General features: G+C 39.0%; 2 protein-coding genes across 5 annotated transcripts; both read right to left on the reverse strand.

The window, feature by feature from the left end:
* Positions 1 to 1,824: 1,824 nt before the first annotated feature.
* On the reverse strand, positions 1,825 to 2,889 carry LOC137607610 (membrane progestin receptor alpha-B-like). Its single transcript, XM_068333496.1, has one exon. It carries the CDS (start codon positions 2,887 to 2,889, stop codon positions 1,825 to 1,827), a length of 1,065 nt encoding a protein of 354 aa, XP_068189597.1.
* Positions 2,890 to 8,998: 6,109 nt separating this feature from the next.
* Positions 8,999 to 18,860, reverse strand: LOC137607820 (membrane progestin receptor alpha-B-like). Of its 4 annotated transcripts, XM_068333824.1 has the most exons (4): positions 18,799 to 18,842; positions 15,576 to 15,635; positions 14,470 to 14,620; positions 8,999 to 14,065 (listed from the first exon to the last, which is right to left on the reverse strand). In XM_068333824.1, exon 4 carries the CDS (start codon positions 14,034 to 14,036, stop codon positions 12,978 to 12,980), a length of 1,059 nt encoding a protein of 352 aa, XP_068189925.1. In that variant the 5' UTR covers positions 14,037 to 14,065; positions 14,470 to 14,620; positions 15,576 to 15,635; positions 18,799 to 18,842; the 3' UTR covers positions 8,999 to 12,977. The 4 variants fall into 4 exon arrangements, with proteins under 4 accessions (XP_068189925.1, XP_068189924.1, XP_068189923.1 ...); XM_068333823.1 differs by lacking the exon at positions 14,470 to 14,620 and having other exon boundaries at positions 18,799 to 18,855; XM_068333822.1 differs by lacking the exons at positions 14,470 to 14,620; positions 15,576 to 15,635 and having other exon boundaries at positions 18,799 to 18,860.
* Positions 18,861 to 22,361: the final 3,501 nt, after the last annotated feature.

Raw genomic sequence — 22,361 nt, forward strand, 5'->3', positions numbered from 1 at the left:
GGTCATTTCATGTGAGTTCATGCACTGTCTTGGTTTTGTTCTTTGAAGAAGGTGACGTTAATGCACAATTCATTAAATGCACCAGTAAAACATATACTCATGTCTTAACTTTGAGAAAAAAAATTAGGTTTTTTTACTAAAGAAGGGTTCGGTGAGTGAGCATATGAAACCGGCAGGGTTCGGCACCTCCAACAAGGTTAAGAACCACTGTGTTAGAGAAATCATCTCTAAGATGCTTAGGCCCAATAATAATGACTTCAGTTTTGTTACTGTTCAACAGTAAGAAATTGTGAAGCATCCAGGATTTAATGTCCCTCAGGCTGGTTTCTAATTCAATTAGTTGGTCAGCTTCGTTTGTTTTAATTGATAATTATAATTGCGCATCATCTGCATAGCAATGAAAATTGCTGTTATGTTTTCTTATAATACATCCCAATGGAAGCATATCTCCTCACCTTTTTATTTGAATAAGCTCACTTGAAACACTCACTCTGTCATGCATTTAACTCCACCCACTACCTGTCAATCAAGCGCCCAACCAATCAAGGTGCATCTGCCAGAAGGAATCACGTGGACAATATGGCGTTAGGCATTGGCCAGCAAGACTTTTAATTGCGGTTAGGCCTTTCGGCCACGCGACAAAGATATCCAGGTCGAAATCGCTGGCCAAAGTGAAGTTTTTTGAAAATGCCGGGTCTGCGTTGTCACGTTTTCATTACATCACAAAAGAGTAATGCATTGTCCTTCTGTCAAGTTTACCAAAGAAGAGTCTTTGTGGTCTTCACATGATGCAGAATGTAGCATCTTATGTTCTAATAATAGTGGGTAAAGATGAACATATTACTAATGTGTTGGCTTCTCTGCATTGGTTCTCTGTATAACGTAGGGCAGACTTTGAGGTGCTGCTATTCAATGATAAAATAATGACCGGCATACCATTGCATTATCTGGTGGACCTAGTTAAGCATACACACACATGTACTGCTTTAAATGTGATGTGCAGGTATTTAAGTGAAAGCACTTTATAAATAAGTGTATTATTCTTATTCTTATTATTGATTATCTCGTTCTCTCAAACGGCAAATCTGGAAAGTTAGAATTACACTTAATTTTGCCCAAAGGTAAATTATGTTCCACAGCACAACGCAGGATTTTTTTATTTTTTTTAAATTTTATATAGTCGAATGATCCCCCAAGGAAAATTACTGGCACTCTCTAGTGTTACTAATTTACATGCATATAGTGTATATATGTATTAGTGTACAAGCCCTGAACAAACAAGCACACACAAGAGGCCTGTACGCATACAATGGGAGGTAGAGTGGCGGGCAGCTCCTGCCTGGTGCGCCCACATCAGCATCTTGTAAGGGGGACGGCACCTTGCTCAAGGGCACCTCGGCAGTGCTCTGGAGGTGAGCTGACACCTCCCACTGTCAGCTCACACTCCGAATCAGACCGTCAATCTTGGTACATTGGACAACCCACTCTACCGCCCGCTCTACCACTGAGGCACTGCCGCCCCATGTCATAACAGATCAGACAATAACACAATAAACACAACAACAGCACCGCAACAAAACAATGTTGTAAAAGTACAGACAGGAACATACAGTATTTACAAGAGCCTACTGTGTAAGGTGTCTGTAACTGCAAGAATCCGACTTATTCTAAAGAGAGCCCTTCTGCCTTAAGGCAGGTGTCTAATATCTTGACACCTGGTATTCATGGCCCTGAGATCAATTAATCTTGCGTACAACACAATGAGTCCACTTATGACATTTAAACAGATAAACATTTAACACAAATGCCACAGCACCTAATCTATTACTTTGACTTGTTTTTTAAGTCCAGCCTTTTATTAACTTTGCTCAGAATGAAGAAAGCAATAAGTGTACAAACAACCAACGTAACCACATACAGTCTAACAAAAAGGACAGCCTCATCGCTCTTGTGCAGATTTGTATACAGCGTTCTGCGGCCCACAAAGTCGAGGTGTGTCGCGTGGATCTGACACAGAGTGCAGCAAGACAGAAAAACATGAAACACCTGATGACTCTGCCCTATAAAATCGAAGCGACCAGGGAAGTAGCGCTCCTGCAAGGGGAAGGAGAAGAAGAAGGCACAGCAGAGAAATAAAGCCACCTGGCCAAAGTGATAGATCATGACTGGATCGTTGCTGTCTGTAGACCATAACGAGAGTCTCTTAGTCACAGGGCTGCTGTCCCAGAGATAAGCAAGTGCTGAGGGAATCACCTGACCCAACTTGTGTGCACAAGTTGGTAAGCTGTGGTTGCAGTATTTCCCAGAGCAGCATCCCAGACATGATAGACAGCTGAGAACAGTAGCAAAGGGAATAAAGAATCCCTGCACATGTCTGTGTAGGTTCTCATCCACGACATAGTAAAAGTGACCTAGAGCACTGCCGTACTGATACTGTGCTACTCCAATATAGTCTAGGAAAAAAAACGTATAGTGACACAGTTCAGATTTGCCACCCAGTAGATGAGCTGTTGCACTTAATGCAGAATATATCAAGGACGACAAGATGACGACCAACAGGGGCCACGAATGATGATCACCAATAAAGTCCACAGTCTCAGTCAGTTGTCCTAATTTAACCAGAAAAATAAAAAATGCAAGCAGGTGAGTCCAGACATTAATAGTCTCATTGTGGCACTGGAATAAGGACAGAAAGTAGTAACGCCAGCCTTGGTTGAGCGGTCGGTAGCCACTGCAGACGTAGCGTTCCCTGAAGTAGTGGGGAACGTCACTGTCTCTTACAGTGCCGGGCATAGAGGGTGCAGCCAGAGTCAGCATCCGAGGAACCTCCTTGATCTGCTGCAAATTGATTAACACACACACAAGTTTCTCCATTACCATTGTCGCCATGGCTGCCACTAGTTGAGTGATGTTCCCTGGATGGAACCTGCAGAGACGATTATAAAGATAACACCCTTAAAACTTTGTTTATACTTTACATGATAGAAGTATTTGTCAGTTTCCTCTCAAAGCAATATGCAAATACTACTTCAGGCAGTTGTAAAAGCATCTATTAGACTTTGAGTATAACAGTGTCGTACAATATTTTGCATGTCCTTTCTTTAAATTTTATTACCAGATCAAATGTAATGTAAATTGGTCCTTTTTTTCGCACTACAAATGGGCACACATTTAACCTAATAAACAGTGTCCTTGATTGGAAGGAATAATGCATGTGCACAGTATTCGATTCACCATCTATTATTAGCAATTAAATAATATATTACACACAGTAATCAAATGTATATTCTTCATCTGACAATACAAACCATACGTATGAAAGGAAATTAAAACAATGAAACAGAAGTCAATACAAACACCTTGGAGCTGGTAATATTTTAACACAAGCACAATAATGCTTGCAATGAAGAAAAATTAAGGTGTAAATGTCTATTAAAAATATTTGATAACATTTTCTCACCAGAGGTTAATAGAAACACCACACAAGAGTTACATTTCCACCACAGAAGTGTAAAACGCTGCAGTCAGAAAGAAAATATAAAACTAGTAACTACATATGTGTGCATATATTTGGACATGACCTAAAAAAAATCTAACCAGCTACAATTTCTGATGCAGTCTGTCTCTCTGGTGTTTCTTGAGATCCCTTCTTCTTGGCTATGCTCAGAAATACTTTGAGCATCCCACCAACAATCAGAGATACTCAGAGAGCGACTTGTTCATTAATGACCTCCTCTCATGCTGGGCTCCAGGGGTGTATGACATTTGTCTTACTCTGAATGTTATAGGTCTATGTCAAACTACTGGAGAGGAGAATCCATCCATTAACTGAAAACATTCCAGGGTCAGTCTGCATTGTCTGTAGGAGGAGGAAAGATTTAAGTGGAAAGCGCCTCACAGAAAGACTATTTAAAACAGTGGTCCCTAAACTAAGGCCCGTTGGACAGATGAGGGCCGCCTCCACATTTGACCCTGCCCCCTGAATACTACCAGAAAAATGCCCTCCCCTGACAATATGGTTCCAGAGCTGATCGATCCAGAGTGGAAATAGCATTTCAAGCCCGACAGTCTCATTGACTTCTATATCACCCTCCCAAATGACATAATAACCAGAAAGGGTTAAAAATTGGTTCGTAAAGACAAACATTTACATTCACAGTTTTTCTTTTACAAACTGACCCCCCATCAAAGAAGGGAAAAGTTATGTGAAGTTTGGAGACCCCTGATTTAAAGACTAAAAGTTCTTAGGCATAGTTTAGACTCTTGGTTCTTCAAAGGTGGAATTTTGTCTTGGTAAGACCTGATACAATGGAATTAACCCTCTGTAGCTTCATTTCTTTTTTTCTGTTCAAAAAAATTTGTGATATGCTAAAATCTGATGTCTTGTCTTTTACCATTTCAAGAGTAAATGAACACGCTTTCCAGATATCCGAGGACCGGAGAGTTCTGGTCTCTCAACCTTGCCTTTAGTGTCAAATGAAAATTCCAAGACTGGTCCGGTGGTTAACCTCCTATCTGGAGCTCTCAGTCACTGGTCCTGCCTGCAATCTGCTCATGCCCCAGTAGAGGATGCTGATACTCCACTCACCACTGGAACTCCAGGACTGTCATTGTCTGTGCAGTACAGGTGGTCGACAAGATATGAACGATTGTAGATTAAAACAAAAGTGTGCTGCCATAGATCCTCTTTCTGCTGCAACCCCCGCCGAGCAGCACCTCTGTGTAAGCGCATCTCCAACACTCATCACCAGTCTTGTTAGGGGCGCCAGTAGCCCAGTCCACCAGGTCTTGGACCGCGGACCGAAAGTATAGTTAAGTGTGAAAAGATAATTTTCCCATGGAAATTACTAAAGTGTATTTCTTCTTCTTGTACGTGTTTCTATGAGCATCTCAGCATGTCAGGCTTTGTACATTGGATACTTTACCTTTTATCATGGCTGATAAAGTAAAAGCTAATGCTAGTGGTGTTGGCAAAAGTATAAGGCAAGTGATGATAGTGGTAGTGGTAAAGAAACACGACAATAACTCCCTCCTCTTTCTTCACTGTAAAGCAGTGGTCCCCAACCCTTTTTTTGTACCATGGACTGGTTTAATGTCAGCCTACAGACCAATCCCTCGGAACCAATTGTGTTTTTATGTTGAGGACTCGCTGGGCACTGGTGTCGCACCCGGAGTTCCCCCCGGCTCATGCCCTCAGTCAGCTGAGATAGGCACAAGCCCTCCGCTACCCGCCACAGCGAATGAAGTGGCTGACAATGGATGAATGAATGAATGAATTACAAACAATTCAGCTTACAAATACCCTCTCAGAACCAATTTTGTTCATAGGTTGAGGACTACCTGTGTACCATGATCTTAGCCAAGTCTTCGACAGATAACTTTACTTTTCCCTTCCTTTGCATTTCCCCTACAATTGCTCCATTTATAACTTTCTTTGAATTACCTTGCCTTCCAGTTTATCTTATCGGGAGAGTTGTGTGAATAAATGGAATTTTTGATTTGCAATTCAAGAACAGTTAATAATTTAACTCAGCAAACATGTCACTTGCTGATATAGATCTTATGCAAACAGGTATTCTCAGTCTCCACATAGAATAGCTACTTGTACTTACCAGCATGTAAAAACCCGCGTCTCTCCTTTTTTGACATTGTGCTAATTTTGAAAACCATTAAAGACAAGCATATCAAAAGTCTCAATACATTATCTTAAAAATAATGAGTTGTAATATTAACAGTTCTTCCCTTATGGTACTGCCAGTGGTAGTAAAACTACTGTTTGTTAATGATTATATATGTTTTTTGAGGTACTATCAATTGGTCATCATTAGTATCAGTACCCAAAGTTTGACTGATTTTTGTGAGTCTGTAAATGCCAAAAAGATCCTCCTTCCGAAGCAATGCAACCCTTTAAAACAGCACAAAGATTAAGAAGCACTAATGATACAGCTGGGGCAAGATGCCCAGGATGTTACTGCCAGCATCGAGACATGGTATGTTTTGCAGATAGGAACAGGTAAAACAGGTTTTCACCCTTATTTTATGTTATTAATTTGCAAAAAAATTAATAACATAAAAACATCAGCTAAAAGATCCTGGCATTACTTTTCAGAAAGCATTGATTTATGCCAAAGATGAGACACATTTAAGATTGTTAGATTTGCCTTCTTCTTATCTTTCACCTAGTCTATGTGTAGTAAAGCCCTAATGCAATCTTTTTCAATTCACTATCCTTATCCTTGCTTGGTTTGGTTTGATCACGTTTTTAGTTGAATGTTCTGGCATCTATCTCTACCTCTTGTGTCCACTATTTTGACCTTTCTTTGTCTCTGTCTTTTGGTGTCAGTTTGTTTACCATGGCATCTTGTCACTCATATATCACACCTGACATCTGTCAGGTTCATCACTTCACCTACATGACCCTGACTGTTCACTACACTCTTTTCTGATTCTCCTGGTATTTATACTACTGTATCTTGCTTTTTTGTAAGTGTGTTTAACCTGCCTGGCTGTGCTTCCTGTCCCCATTCTCCCCCTCATCACTGTGGTTGTGTCCTGGGAATCCACTCTCCTCTTTACTCTGGATTTAGCAGTGAAAAGACACATTTGTTGTGGTTTTTCTTGCTTGCTTCAACAGTTGTCTTTCTTTGTTTCTCATTTTTCTACAAATAATTTTTCATTTTGAACCTTTCCTTCTCACCCATTTTGTGTTCTAAAATACTGCTAATCAGAACATCTTAATTGAGAAAACACAATTTTGGGAGAAATAGCCACACACACCTTTGATGAAATGACCACTCCCTTGTAATACCACCAATATAGAAATGTGCAATGCCTGAGGGAGAAATGACATCTGCAGCTGGAAAGGAACTGCCCTGTCTTGCAGACAGGAAAGTAGCCTCTCAACATCACAAACTTGGATAAAATATCACAATCTGAAAGCAGGGAGATGCTGAAGAGTCATTTTACTTCTGCCAAACTGATCTGTTCATTTTTCTTGAACCTTTATGATAAGGTTGGGTATGTGAGAGAGAAGTATCTGTTATTCTGGAGTGGATCAAGATAAAGTCCAGCCAGAAAATTTCTATGATTTTGGCTTTTCTTTGTCTAGCACTGAATTTTGTAGATCCTGAGAAGCAGTTACATAACATAAACTACACTGTGGATACAATTATTAGGCAAGTTGTACTTTTAATGATTCATTTTTGTTATTGAACAATTGCAATGCTCTCAGTCTATGAAAAATTTTATAAACCTCAAACCTAAATATTTTCCTCTTAGGAGAATATCTATGTGCAAACAATTATTGGGCAACAATTAGTGCACAGAATTATTATGTAACTAAATGAAAAATGAAAATTTTCATCTCTACCTTGTTTATTTTCTTCTGTCAAAGTTAGGAAAATAAACTACTAAAACTTAACAACAAAAATCATTGACCAGTATGGACATTCTTCTTTTCAAAAATAGTGATAAGTCTTGCATTCATGGAGTTTCAGTTTCTTGATCTGTTGGCGATCAACTTTTTGTGCAGGTGCAACCACAGCTTCCCAGAAATTGTTCAAAAAAGTTGACTCTTTTCTCACATAGTAAATCTCCCATTTAAGAAGCCCCCACAAGTTCTGAATTGGTCAGATGAGCAAGGGACCATTTGATGATTCTGTTGTCTTTAAGGCCGTTACTGGCTAGCCACGTAGTGAAGTACTGTACTTTGGTTAACGTAATGGAACATTGGAATGCTTATAAACCTAGTCATCTCGAAATATACTAACTTTTTCTTGCACCACCACTTGAAGAATGTGTTCCAATAACCGGCAGTTGGTTTGGAAGTTCAACCCCAAAAAAGTCCAACCAGCACATACCAGTACCCCACCACCACCTTGCTGGTGTCTGAGCCGAGGTAGAGTTTTGTGCCTGTTACTCATCCAACCATGAGCCCATTTGTCTGGTCCGACAAGAGTTGTTGTCATCTCGCCATTCCATAGAACCTTTATAAAATCTGTCTGCAGATATTTGTTGGGCCAGTCTTGACATTTCAACTTAAGTTTCGAGCCCTCCTTACCTTGGCCATGCCTCTGACAACTGAACACCTTGTACTTCAGGGCATTCCATGTACAGTAGATCGCAGTTGTGGAATATGACTGCCCTGGAGGATAATGGGTTCCTGGTAGCTTCACATTTGGTTCTTCTCATTTGACTGTTGTTAGTTTTTCTCAACATGTTTATTACCACCCTTTGACTATTTGCAACAAAAAGTTTGATTGTTCTGTAATCACACCCCAATATCTAAGCAATTCCAAAAGCAGTGCATTCCTCTGAAAGACAATTTTTGTCTTTTCTTAAGTCAATTAAATGTTGTTGTTTTTTTGAATAATTATGCACACCTTGATACAAGGTGTCAATCTCTTCAGCCAAATCCTCTGTCATTACTCAAACACACATCACCTGCTAAGCACTCAAATTTATACAGCTTGGATTTGGAAAATAGGCATTAAAATTACTCACTTGGCTAATAATTGTGTACACATTGTATCTGTGGCATTTTCATCAAACTTGGTGGAAGAATTTGGACAAATGGGAGAATTTTTTTACTTTTGTGTTTTTCTTTTGCTTAAACTGCTTGACAAACTACCACGAAAATTGGCAGAAGACTGTGAAAGACCCAAAGTTGGAAACACTGACCTACTAGATGATCCTGATAAAGGAGTCAATCCATGACTTCCTTTAGACATTGCAAAACTCCCAAGGGCAGCCATTTAAGTCAAAATCATTTAGAATAAACTTTTAGGTCATTGGGAATCTTCTGAAACAGTTGTCTGCAGCTCATTACCTTATCTAGCTTCTTAATTCATATTATTTCTTTCAGAACTTTCAGAACTTACCTTTCTCGGCCTGAAGGTCCAAATTTTTTGTTATCTTGTCACAACAAGGCACCGGTTCAATTTGAGTAAATTAGTCTGAGTTTAAATATTACAAAACACACAAAAGCACTCATGTCTCGGGTCTTTATATAATGGAAGGTCTAGGAGGATAACAGTTGTACATGTTAGATTACATAACATTAGATCGTACAAGAGAAGTTCAACTAATTAAAATACAGCTTAGTAAAGTACATAACATATCATATGGCATGTTACACACCCAACTTCATATATCTACAATTATAATAACAATATGTTAATGTGTTCACACTTCAACCTTTTTCTCTCCATCTCTCTGAAACCACAATCATTTTGTAAAAAAAGAGAAGATAAATTGATAAGGCGACCAGCACTAAGTCAAGAGATGAAATGTTAAATGAGCTATAGGACACACTCACACATACACATACTGTATATATGCACATAGACATACACACACACACACACACACACACACACACACACACACACACACACACACACACACACACACACACACACACACACACACATACAGTGCCTTGCGAAAGTATTGGCCGCCCCAAGAACTTTTTGACATTTTGCTACATTTCAGGCTTCAAAGTTAAAGACAAAAAACTGAAAATATTTTTCAAGAATCAACAACCTGTGAGACACAATCGTGAAGTGGAACCAAATTTATTCAACATTTTATATTGTGTTTACAGATAAAAAACTGAAAAGTAGGACGTGCAAAAGTATTGGCCCCCTGTTCTCTCAGCTCAGCTAACTGACTCCAGAAGTTCCCTGATGACTTCTGAATGATCCAATGTTGACCTAAATGACTAACAATGACAAACAGAGTGCATCTATGTGTCATTTGGTCTCAGTTTAAATGCACCTGCTCTGTGATGGTATCAGAGGTCTGTGAAAGGAACACTGGAGAACAAACAGCGTCATGAAAACCAAAGAACACACCAAGCAGGTCCGAGATAAAGTGGTGGAAATTTTCAAAGCAGGAATGGGATACAAGATTTCACAATATTTAAACGTATCCTGGAGCACTGCCCAAGCAATAATATCAAAATGGAGAGAGCATAAAAACACTGCAAACCTACCAAGACTTGGCCGTCCCTCTAAACTTTCAGTCCAAACAAGGAGGAAACTAAGCAGAGAAGCAACCAAGAGGCCCATGATCACACTGGATGACCTGCAGACATACACAGCTGAGGTGGAAGAATCTGTCCATAAGACAACTATTAGTTGTACTCTGCATAAATCTGGCCTTTATGGAAGAGTGGCAGGAGAATGCCATTTCTGAAAGAAAACCATAAAAAGCCCCGTCTGGAGTTTGAAAGAAGCCACATGGGAGACACAGAGGACATGAGGAACAAGGTACTCTAGTCAGACGAGACCAAAACTGAACTTTTTGGGCTGAATGCGAAATGTTATGTTTGGCTTAAGAGTAACACTGCCCATCACCCTGAAAACACCATCCCCACCCTCAAACATAGTGGTGGCAGCATCATGCTCTGGGGTTGCTTTTCTTCAGCAGGGACTGGAAATATCATTAGAGTTGATGGGAAGATGGATGGAGCCAAATACAGGGCGATTCTGGCAGAAAATCTGTTGGAGTCTGCAAAAGACCTGAAGATGGGGCGAAGGTTCACCTCCCAACAGGACAATGATCCTAAACATAAATTCAAATCTACAATGAATTGGTTTAAAACTAACCATATTAAGGTGTTAGAATGGCCAAGCAAAAGTCCAGACCTCAATCCAATAGAGCATCTGTGGAAAGATCTGAAAATTGCTGTGCACAAACGATCTCCATCAAACCTTAAGGAACTTGAGCTGTTTGGTAAGGAGGAATGGGCCGATTTTGTCTCAAGATGTGCAAAATTTATAGGAACATACTCAAAAAGGCTTGCGGCTGTGATCGCAGCAGGAGGTTGTACGAAGTATTAACTCAAAGGGGGCCACTTTTCAGTTTTTTATTTGTGAACACAATATAAAATGTTGAATACATTTGGTTCCACTTCACGATTGTGACTCACATGTTTTTGATTCCTGAAAAATATTTTCAGTTTTTTATCTTTAAGTCTAAAGCTGGAAATGTAGCAAAATGTCAGAAAGTTCTTGGGGGGCAATACTTTCGCAAGGTACTGTACATATGTATGTGTGTGTTTATGTAATTATTTATTTACATACATACATACGTACGTACGTACATACATACATACATACATACATACATACATACATACATACATACATACATACATACATACATACATACATACATACATACATACATACATACATACATACATACATACATATAAAACCGTCTCGATTACAGCTGCTTCTTCCGTTTTGCTGGTGTTGCTGGCAGAGTACACTCTGGACGGGTTACCAGCGCATCGCAGAGCCACATAAAAAAACAAACAAACACTCACACACACATTCACGCCTCCAGACAATTTAGAACTAATCAATTCACTTGAATTGCATATTTTTGGAGGAGGGAGAAAGCCAGAGAACTTGGGAGAAAATCCACACAATCATGGTGAGAACACACAAACTCCACAGAATGGAATCAAAATCGAAACCTTCCTGGTGTGAGGCCCAACACTAACTACCCCTCCATCGTGTCACTATATAGATATGTACATTTACATATATAAATTTACACATACTGCATACTATATACTGAATGCATGTATAAAATAAGATTGTATATTTCATTAAGATACGGTTAAACATATATACGGGACAGTAGTAGCTCTGTCCACTAGGTCTTGGCTTGGGGACTGGAGGGTTCTCCAAAAATATTGGAGTGGTTAATGGGGAGGTGCCAGTTAACCTCCTGATAACTGCCAAGGTGCCCTTGAGCACAGCACCAACCCCACAAGTTGCTGGTTGGCCATTGTGAGGCTGAACACCTATTAACGTGTGCAGTCCCTTGTGTATGTGAGCGGATTTATAAAGGGGATTAACATATGGGGACTAGTATAGTATACAAACTAATTAAAAACAATATATACAAATATGGTCTGTTATGGAAAAATAAAAAGTTTTCTTATGTACATTTAAAGGTAGTGGGTTAAACAATATACAAAAGTGGAATAAAAATAAACTTCAACAGAATGACAAAAAAAGGTTTAAATATCAAACTCAAAATGGAAGATATGCCATATTGTGCCTTTATAGATTTTAAACCTGCATAAATCCCTGAAAATGTAAATTCCTTAGGCTTTCGTTTCCAAAGAAAGAGCCATTATGGTATTTAGAAGAAGATAACAGTACATATTAGCACCAAAATTATGGTGAATATAATATAAAATGTGCAAATACAGGTTGCTCAAGGCACTTAATCCAACATTTTGTAAAATTGTCATTACACTGTATAATATTAAGTTGATACATTATAGTGCCTCCAAGATTTTTGCAATTGAGAACACATGCTTTGATCAGTGTATCACATTAAAAGCAATTTAGTGATAATTTTCCGAAATAACGACCTCAAAATTAATTAGTTTGGGTGAAATATACCCTTCGTACAAATGTAAGTTTCTGAAACACAAGCCTTTTCTAATGCATGAATACATACATACATTTTCAGCACCCACTTCTTCCACTGTTGTAGGTCATGGGGTTGCTGGCACCTATCCCAGAAGACTTGGGGCATGAGGCAAGGTACACTCCCGGTGCGCGCCAGTGCACCGCTGAGCCGCATGAAGGAGAGACAAACACGCACGCACACACTCACACCTACGAACAATTTAAGACGAGCCTATTCACCTGAAGCGCTTGCTTTAGTTAGGGGGAAGCTGGAGAACCTGGAGAGAACCCACGCAGACATGGTCAAGCTTCGCAAAGAGTGAGAATCGATTAGAACGCCTTATTCAAGACACTAATTTCTAATACAATGTTTCAGCTATCCCACAATCTAAAACTTAATGTCAACAGCAGTTTTCATTATCTGAAAAAAATATACCGGTAGTTAGATCCCTTTCTTTATCAAAGCAGCCAAGTCAAAAAGGAAAGGTAACGTGAATCTGTTTGGATGCACATGCTACACAATCTCATCCATTATTTTTACTTGGTTTTTAAGTCCAGCCTTTTTTTAACTTTGCTCAGAATGAAGAAAGCAATAAGTGTGCAAACAACCAACGTAACCACATACAGTCTTACAAAAAGGACAACCTCATCGCTCTTGTGCAGATTTGTATACAGCGTTCTGCGGCCCACAAAGTCGAGGTGTGTCGCGTGGATCTGGCACAGAGTGCAGCAAGACAGAAAAACATGAAACACCTGATGACTCTGCCCTATAAAATCGAACCGACCAGGGTAGTAGCGCTCCTGCAAGGGGAAGGCGAAGAAGAAGGCACAGCAGAGAAATAAAGCCACCTGGCCAAAGTGATAGATCATGACTGGATCGTTGCTGTCTGTAGACCATAACGAGAGTCTCTTAGTCACAGGGCTGCTGTCCCAGAGATAAGCAAGTGCTGAGGGAATCACCTGACCCAACTTGTGTGCACAAGTTTGTAAGTTGTGGTTGCAGTATTTCCCAGAGCAGCATCCCAGACATGATAGACAGCTGAGAACAGTAGCAAAGGGCATAAAGATTCCATGCACATGTCTGTGTAGGTTCTCATCCACAACATAGTAAAAATGACCTAGAGCACTGCCGTACTGATACTGTGCTACTCCAATATAGTCTAGGAAAAAAAAGGTATAGTGACACAGTTCAGATTTGCCACCCAGTAGATGAGCTATTACACTTAATGCAGAATATATCAAGGACGACAAGATGACGACCAACAGGGGCCACGAATGATGATCACCAATAAAGTCCACAGTCTCAGTCAGTTGTCCTAATTTAACCAGAATAATAAAAAAGGCGAACAGGTGAGTCCAGACATTAATAGTCTCATTGTGGCACTGGAATAACGACAGGAAGTAGTAACGCCAGCCTTGGTTGAGCGGTCGGTAGCCGCTGCGGATGTAGCGATCCCTGAAGAATGGAGGGATGTCAGAATCTCTTACAGTGCCGGGCATAGAGGGTGCAGCCTCAGTCAGCATCCGAGGAACCTCCTTGATCTGCTGCAGACTGATGAACACTCGCCCAAGTCTCTCCATTACCATCGTCGCCATGGCTGCCCGTCATGCACACTGGATTGTTCCTGCAGAGATGACCACACAATGTGTTTTTTTAAAAGCTATGAATAAAAAAACCTTTGATCAAAAGCTTTGTCCTTTAAAAAACACGTATTTTTTTAGTACCACTGAATTTATTCATTCATTCATCTTCTTAACCGCTGTTTCCATTTATGCAGGTCGAAGGATTGCTTTGGCGTGCAATGTGCGGTGCAGGTGTTGGTAAACTATGCTTTTTTAAATCCAAGGTCACCTCAACAGTCTACAAGAATGTTTTAGAGGACTTCATTATTCCTTTTGCTCAGGATCTGTATGTAGATGCAGATTTAATCTTCCAGCAGGACCAAGACCCTTCCTATACCACTACAAGCACCAAAAACCTGGTTTGATGTCCATGCCATCTCAGGGCCTGACTGGACAGCCAACTCACCAGACCCGAAGCATTGATGAATTGTAATTTTCAGTGTTTCCGTGTTTGTCCGTCCACCAAATATCTTCACAACCGTTGCAGATAGAAAGGTGAAGGAAAAAGCACATTACTCAGGCGGCAAAGGGGATGAAAAAGAGATGATGACCTTGACCTTGAGAAAAATAGGTCAAAGTTAAATTTCAACTTTTGTACATTTTTCTGCAGCTCAGGAACCGAATGAGATAGAGGAAGTGAAACAAAAGGCATTACATTCAGGGAGGCAAGGGGGTGAAAATTATATCACAACCTTGACAAACTAGGTCAAGGTCAAATGTTCACTTTTACAGTGTGCCCTCGCGCATTAACGCATCAAAGCTTGCGACTTCAAGTCATTGTGGATTTTTAAAAGGCAGTCACGTGATACCATACGCGCATTTTATTGGCTGACGGCCTCCAAGAAGTACGCTACGTTCTGTGAGTGCTTTAAACAGTCGATAAGAGTGTGGGAAAAGGTAATATAGTTAGAAGGTGGTTTAATATAAGTATGAAGAGGGTTTATAAACGTTTCAATTACTGTAAATAATAAGATAAATAGTCTGACGCTCTGTCGTGGAATTCGTTAATCGTTTGTAGTTCCTGAAACTCATTAACCGGTGCATTGTATACATTTTATGTACACATCTCTGAAACCTGATGAGATATAATCACAAAACAAAAAGCAATATTTTCAGGAAGCCAGAGGCATAAAAATATGTAGATCAGGGAAAAATGTTGAATTCAGGGGCGTCGTGTAAGTGTTGCTGGTAAGTCTAAAGGAATGGTACTTCCTTATTTAGAATAGGAATGGCATTTAAACTACCTCAAATTGCAATTATTCATTTATCTGTCAGTCTATTTTCTCCCATTTATGCTTTTTGCGGGTTGCTACAGCCCATCCCAGTGGACAAGGGACAAAAGGTGCTGGGTTGTCCCAAGCATGTCGCCAGGGCACCACAGAGCCACGCAAAAGACAAACAACCATTCACACAAACACTTGCATTTATGCACAATTGTGACATGACCAATCCTCCTTAATTGCATGTTTTTTGAAGTGAAATAGATTGAAATTTAATAAAAAAACGACTTACAAACAATTCAGCGTACAAAGAATCTCTCTGAACCAATTGTGTTTGTAGGTTAAGGACCACCTGTGTATAGATAAACCAGGAGAACACATGTATGAGAACTAATATGCTTTGATAGCACAAATGTGCCATTAAAGAAAAAACAAACAAACATATGTATAACAACACAGTAACAGTTTATCTAAATCTCTTCTTGAAGGTTAAGGCGCCCCACAACCAAGCTCTGTCAGCCCCATCTTTGAAGTAATTCTCTGTTCATGCAATAATTCTGTGTATATGGTACTTATTCATTAGCACAAACATTGACTCAACACTGTTCCTAACTCCATTGCCAGATCAGAGGCAGAAGATCAAGGCCACACCATTTTGCCTTCGTATGTTTCCTATAGACATTAACTGAACATACAGCACTTTGGTCGACTGCGGTTGTGGTAAAGTGCTCAACAAATAAAGATTGATTTGGATTGGATTGGATAACTTGAAGTAACGACAGAACAAAGGTTCAACGGGCTCCTCTCACAGCACGAAAGAATACGGATAAGCAATCCTGCTGTCTAAGGGTGACAACCATTTCACCAACAAACCAATCTTTTTAACATTTTGGATATTCATTTACACAAGAATGTACTTTCAGGGGACTGAAAAGAGAGTGGCATGTTTTTAAAAATGCCACCCTACTGTTACAGGATATACACAGCAAATGGGGTGCATAATGCCCCATGAAGGCAAACTTCTAAAACAGGATTTTAAAAAATTAGCCTTTATCACATTCCTGTGTGACTGAGTGACAGGATTTGTGAGATCAAGAGAAAATCCAACATTCATTAAATGCATGGCCTGAATTAAATAAATGGAAAAGACACTCAAGTAAATTTCCTCCATGAGAATAACGCTCGCTCTCCCTGCCTTTTTCTAATCCCTATTTTATTTTTAATCTCATCTATAAATCAGTAAATCTGGTTTTATATTATGTTGACAAATTACTGTGTTCATTTCATTGTGTAAGTAAAAACACTATTTTTGTAACTTCATTTTTACTAATATCACACTGAACTATAACCAGAAGTAAGTATGCTTTTAACCAAATGACAATGGTGAAAAGAATTGCTTGTCACAGTCAAGAAGGGTGGACTTGACGAGAAAGTATCAGTTGAAAAGTTGTGCTAATTGAGCTGCCATTCTCATTAATTGTGTTGTATGTGTTGGACATTTAGACTCTGTCAGTATAGGAAGCAGCTGATCTGATCTTGTGCATGACATTTGCATAGTGGTACATTTGTGCTATGATGCCGTTAATAGTGAGCTATCCTACTCCTTTTGTGTGTGGGGTGGTCGAACCGGCTAGCCAACAATCCCAACTGGAGCCGTAAGACGAACAACACATGGTAGAACGCACTGAATAAAAGTGGATTCTTTAGAAGTTGATACCCCCACTGAAGAAAATTTTCTGTCAAATGAGGCCAAGGGTGTTTTGTTGCTTATAGATAACCTGTTACTAAGGCCAAGTAGTGGATGTGACTCCTCCATTAAGTTAGGGACCAGAAAACCGTTTCATATATGAACAGCTTTTATGAACAGCATATATGAACAGAGTGTAAAACACAATTTCTACACAACTTCTGCAATAAAATAAATGCACAAATTGAAAAAAAAAAACTTTCTTTTTCAGTAAACAAGCTATGAGTTATTAGAGACATTTCAATGCTATTGGACCAAGCCAAGCTTGGACTTATGCAAACATGGGTTATACCCATGCTATAAGTCTTTACGCTAACCTAGGCTAACCACATCCGAGCTGTGGCACAGACATGAGACTTCTGCAATGCTCAAATAGTCAGCAAATAAATGTTGTTGGAATGCAACAATGATGATAAAAATTATATAGATTTAGACAAAAAAAAAACCATGCCTTGAAGTTGAATTCCAGCTTAAAGTGGCAAGTTAAATAAAGACAGAAAATAGACCTTACATTATGGAAAATCCTATTTGTTGATTAAGTGACAATAAAAATGCCACCCCACTGTTATTGTAACTAAAATGTAGTTACTATTAAATGTGAACTCACCTTAAACTCTATTACACTTTGAGTCTTAGGTTAATTTTTACACTTTAATACCTGTAATAGATAGGCAGACAGACAGACAGACAGACAGACAGACAGACAGACAGACAGACAGACAGACAGACAGACAGACAGACAGACAGACAGACAGACAGACAGACAGACAGACAGATAGATTTATACTTTAATCCTGGAGGAAATTGCAAAATAACTGTCCTTTGAAATTGTCCAGCTACTTTTGTTGCACAGATTTAAATGAGTGTTTTCTATGTGAATAAATCTATTGTCCTTTTGGTTTGCAGTGTTACGTGAGGATCTCGACGTATATTTACCCATGTCAAGGAGATTAAATCAGATTCTTGTGTTTCCACATTCCAAATTTGTTCCACATTAATAAAAAAAAGAAGAACTGTTTGGTTATGTAAACACAGCCTCATTTTCAATGGCGCAATGGCAGTTGTGTAAGGAAAATAGAGGGTATTCTATTGAATTCTAATATACAGAATGTACATTCCAAGTAAAATGTATAAATCAAGAATCTCAAACTCATGATTTTTTTTCTTTCATTGAACAGTGATTAATCAATGCTTGTACACACTGAGGTTGAACACATCTATTTGATGGGGTTCTTCAATAGGTAAACTTGGTACCGAATTTATCAGGTAAATACTGTATATTTACGTATGAAACACTTTTCAACTGAACATTTTCAATAATTCCTGAAACGCCTCTGATAAACAAAGATAACTGGGTTTTGTTCACACATTCAGATTTCATTGTGTTTTGAGGACAATGGCGGAGGTATACTGTCATACCTACTGTCTAGTTTCGTAATTTAATTAACCTTTTAGAGGCAGAACTTTAAGTTATTGCAATACAAAATATGTGAGCTGATGTAATAACACGTCTCACCTTTACCAAATGCACATACTGTCTATATGTTCTCTTTACCTGTCCACGCCCCTGGTGACAAGTTTCTGCGTGTTGAATATCGTATGGCCTCTGGTGTCTATAGATGGAGATTTTACCCGTAAATTACGTTAAGACTGACATTATGATTCTGCAAATGTCTAATACAGACAATTGAAAGTTCCCCCGTAACCTAACAGCACACCTTCACTGCCCACATGTCTGTTCCCCTGACAACACCTGGCGATGTCTCACCTTGCGTTCGCCCCTTGTTTTCTTCGAGCGTCTTCAAGCGATATGCGCGCTTCCTCCTGCGCTCCCCACTGTAAGTTATATTACATTCAATTCAAGGAGGAACGAAGCGTCAAGCTACTGAACTCTACGACGCTGTGACCGGAAGTCAAACGGTGATACCACCATATTAAAAGAATGGAATATGTCAGATTAATCCTCCTTACGGACTGCTGGGAGTCTTCCTTGGGTTCTAGCAGAGAGCTTTACCACATTGTGTCCTTTTATAGGGCTGAGATTAATTTAATAGGGGTGTGTTCATTTGGGATTAGTTGGACAATGCCACCATAACTGTTTTTCTTTAAAAAAAAATTTAACTATATTTCCAAAAATCAATTGAGCATGGCAAAAGTTTGTTTACTGTGAATTTTCACAAAACCTATCCTAGATATAGTTGTACAACCATTAAAAAAAAAAAAAAAAAAAAACCCGGGTGATTTGTTAATAAATCCATGACTATATAAATAACGAAATGTAGACCAAAACTAAACTGGTAGAAAATGAGACTTATTTTGAAAAGCAAAAGCTGAAGTCCTGCTGTGTTCTACGGGTGGAACAGCCCACAGGAGGTTTTGTGAAACGACTGGAAAGTTACAGGTATAAGAATTACCGTAAACTTGTGAAGTTTGAGATAAGAAAGAAGTTGAGGCATGAGGTAATGGATATTAAACTTATTAATACATAAAGAAAATTGTCTCCAGAATTCACACGCTGAAAAAATACCAACCAGTTCACACCATGGCTTTAGGTGGTTTATGATTAAACATCAATTATAGTGAGAAAACAGGTATTCTATTTATCTTCATTTCACACCCACGCTGGGTGTGAACCCCCAAGACATTCTTTGTGACTGGCACAGCTCAATTAGCTTTCACAGATCTCATACATTACAGGCTCAGGCTTGTATGGCATGGGCAGCCACCATGACCACCCACTTCATTTAACAGCAAACTAAACTGTGACCAACATGTGAATATTACTGGGACATCCCCAATTTAAATACAACATGGGAAAGAGCCAAAAATACCACAGCACACGAACATGAGCTTCACGATGCATTGTGATGCTTTGTGTTTCTGCAGCATGTAAAAAAAAATCCATGTGATTCCATCAAATGCCAATAATAAAGTTATTGTTTGTCTGTTTGCGGGACGACACAAAATCAACTTTTTTCATTGTTTTTAAGTTTTTTTGAGTTTCTATTTTTCTCTCAGGTTTTTGTCATTAACACCCTCCTTGACAGGTTTTCATAAACTTGGTAGAAGAGTAAACATTGTCCTCAAGATTGAGATAAAAAGTGTTGGTGTTGAACCAGAAACATTGCCATGATCTTTAATGCAGCTCTAAATTCAAAATATTATGGGCAAGACTGCATGAGACCCTATCAGAGGTAGGTCTTGATGATGAGAGCAGGTGAAGATGAAAACACAACAGTTTTGCTGAAGCATTTTTCCTTAATCCAAAAGTTCTGAACAGATCACCATTCTTGGTGGTTGTTTTCAGGTCATGGTGGACTTCCATCTGACTATCCTCCTACCAGAAGAGGGCTCCACTGTCCTGTGGAGGTGAGTTCCTTTACAGATTTGTTTAGAAAACAATGAAGTGTGCCACAACAAGAAAGATGTCTGGCGCACAAATTGCACTACAAATAAGAATCAGAAGGGCAAACTACATTGGAAAACACCCTGCTCAGCAGAGGATTGCACACTCTATGTCTTGTCTAGTTTCACAAGAAGAAAATATTGGGCCAGCTCAGGATATTGTGACACAGGACAGATATATTTTCTGATGCAAAACATTCTTATCTCAAAGACATAAAAAGTATTCGTAAAAAAAACATTATTTATATAATATTTTAAGGCACAAATTTCACCATGCTCCTTGTTGATTTTGGTCTGTTTGTGCTTTTATTTGGTCAATTCACTAGTTTCATGTGAACACAAGAAAGCAGGCATGCTATACAGAACACACAGGAAACAGAGTAAACAACAGACAATCAGGTTGGACAGGATGCAACAGGGTGGATAGCGACATCGTAAATCAGTGAAACTTAAAACCTACATGAAACTTCAAATGTAAATCCCTCACTGTCCTATATAACAGGATGGGCCGCTTATTTAAAGGTTGGGCCTCTTTTGTCAGCTACAACTTCATTTGTCACTTTCATGCATGCGTTTTGTTGGTGTATCTCTAGGATCAGGATGATTCCTGGATTGGATTGACAGCATGACATGACAGGGTAGTGACAACCAAACATGCTTACATTGTGATGTCAGGGCTCATGTAATATATTGTGAAGCACAGAAGTTAAGTCACCTTTTGTTTTTGTTCAACACCTGACATGTTTTTACCTCTGAACATTGCCAGGCCAGCTGTTTCCTTCTGATTTTTGTCTTTCTGTTGAGCACACACACATACAGTTACAACCATAGACCCAAATATATTTTATAAAAAATTTTGTATGAAAGACCAACACAATGTGGCACACAACTGTGGAATTCAAATGAATTTCTACATGTTTGGGGGGGTTTGTTTTGTTTTTTTTTGTTTTTTTAAAATTGAAATTGCAATGTTTAAAAGTATTCAGTCACACTGAGACAACACTTTGTGGATCCACCACATGTAGCAAATACAGCTGCGAGTCTTTTGAGGTATATCTCTACCAGCTTCACATCTCAAGTTTGGAATTTTTGCTCATTATTCTTTGGAAAACAGCCCAAACTCATTCAGATTAGATGGAGAGAATTTGTGAACAGACATTTTCAAATCTTGCCATAAAGTCTTGACTGGATTTAGGTCAACTTGAGCTGTGAATCTCTGCAGTTCACCCACAGTCATCATGGGTCTCTTGGCTGTAAGTCTTATCAGTGCTCTGCTTGTTCATTCCTTGTCTTGGTAGGTTTGCAGTTGTCCCATACTCTTTCTATTTCTTGATGATGGATATAAAAGTGCCCCGTGAGATGCTTGGTCCTTGGACTTCATGATGCCAACACTCTTAACAAACCTCTGAGGCCATCGCAGCACTGCTGTATATGTGCTGGAATTATACTGCACACAGCTTGACTCTAATTAGTCATTAGGTCAACATTTGGTCAATAAATCGTTGGGCAACTTCTGAAGGCTATTGGTTGCAAGAAGACTAGATACTTTTTCACACCACACTTTTTTTATTTGTAAAAGACATTTCAATTCTCGTATAATTTTCTTCGTACTTCACAATTGTGTGCTAATACAATACGTTTGTGGCTGCAATGTGACAGAAGGTGGGAAAGTTTGAAGTATGACTACTTTCAAAGTAAACTATAATCATACTCATGCACATTTACGTATACGTTTGAAATGAAATCCAAGATTCTGACAAGCTTCATATCCATCAAAGATATTACTTGTGTGAATCTGAGACTCAAGTTCATTTTTGGATTATATTACATTATATTCTAATATTCATATTTGGATTACCTGTATACGGAATGTCACACAGTTTTGCTGCATTTTTACAAATAGTGTCTGCAATTATTTTGATGTAA

The sequence above is a fragment of the Antennarius striatus genome, chromosome 14, assembly GCF_040054535.1.
Source record: "Antennarius striatus isolate MH-2024 chromosome 14, ASM4005453v1, whole genome shotgun sequence".
NCBI classification, from domain to species: domain Eukaryota; kingdom Metazoa; phylum Chordata; class Actinopteri; order Lophiiformes; family Antennariidae; genus Antennarius; species Antennarius striatus.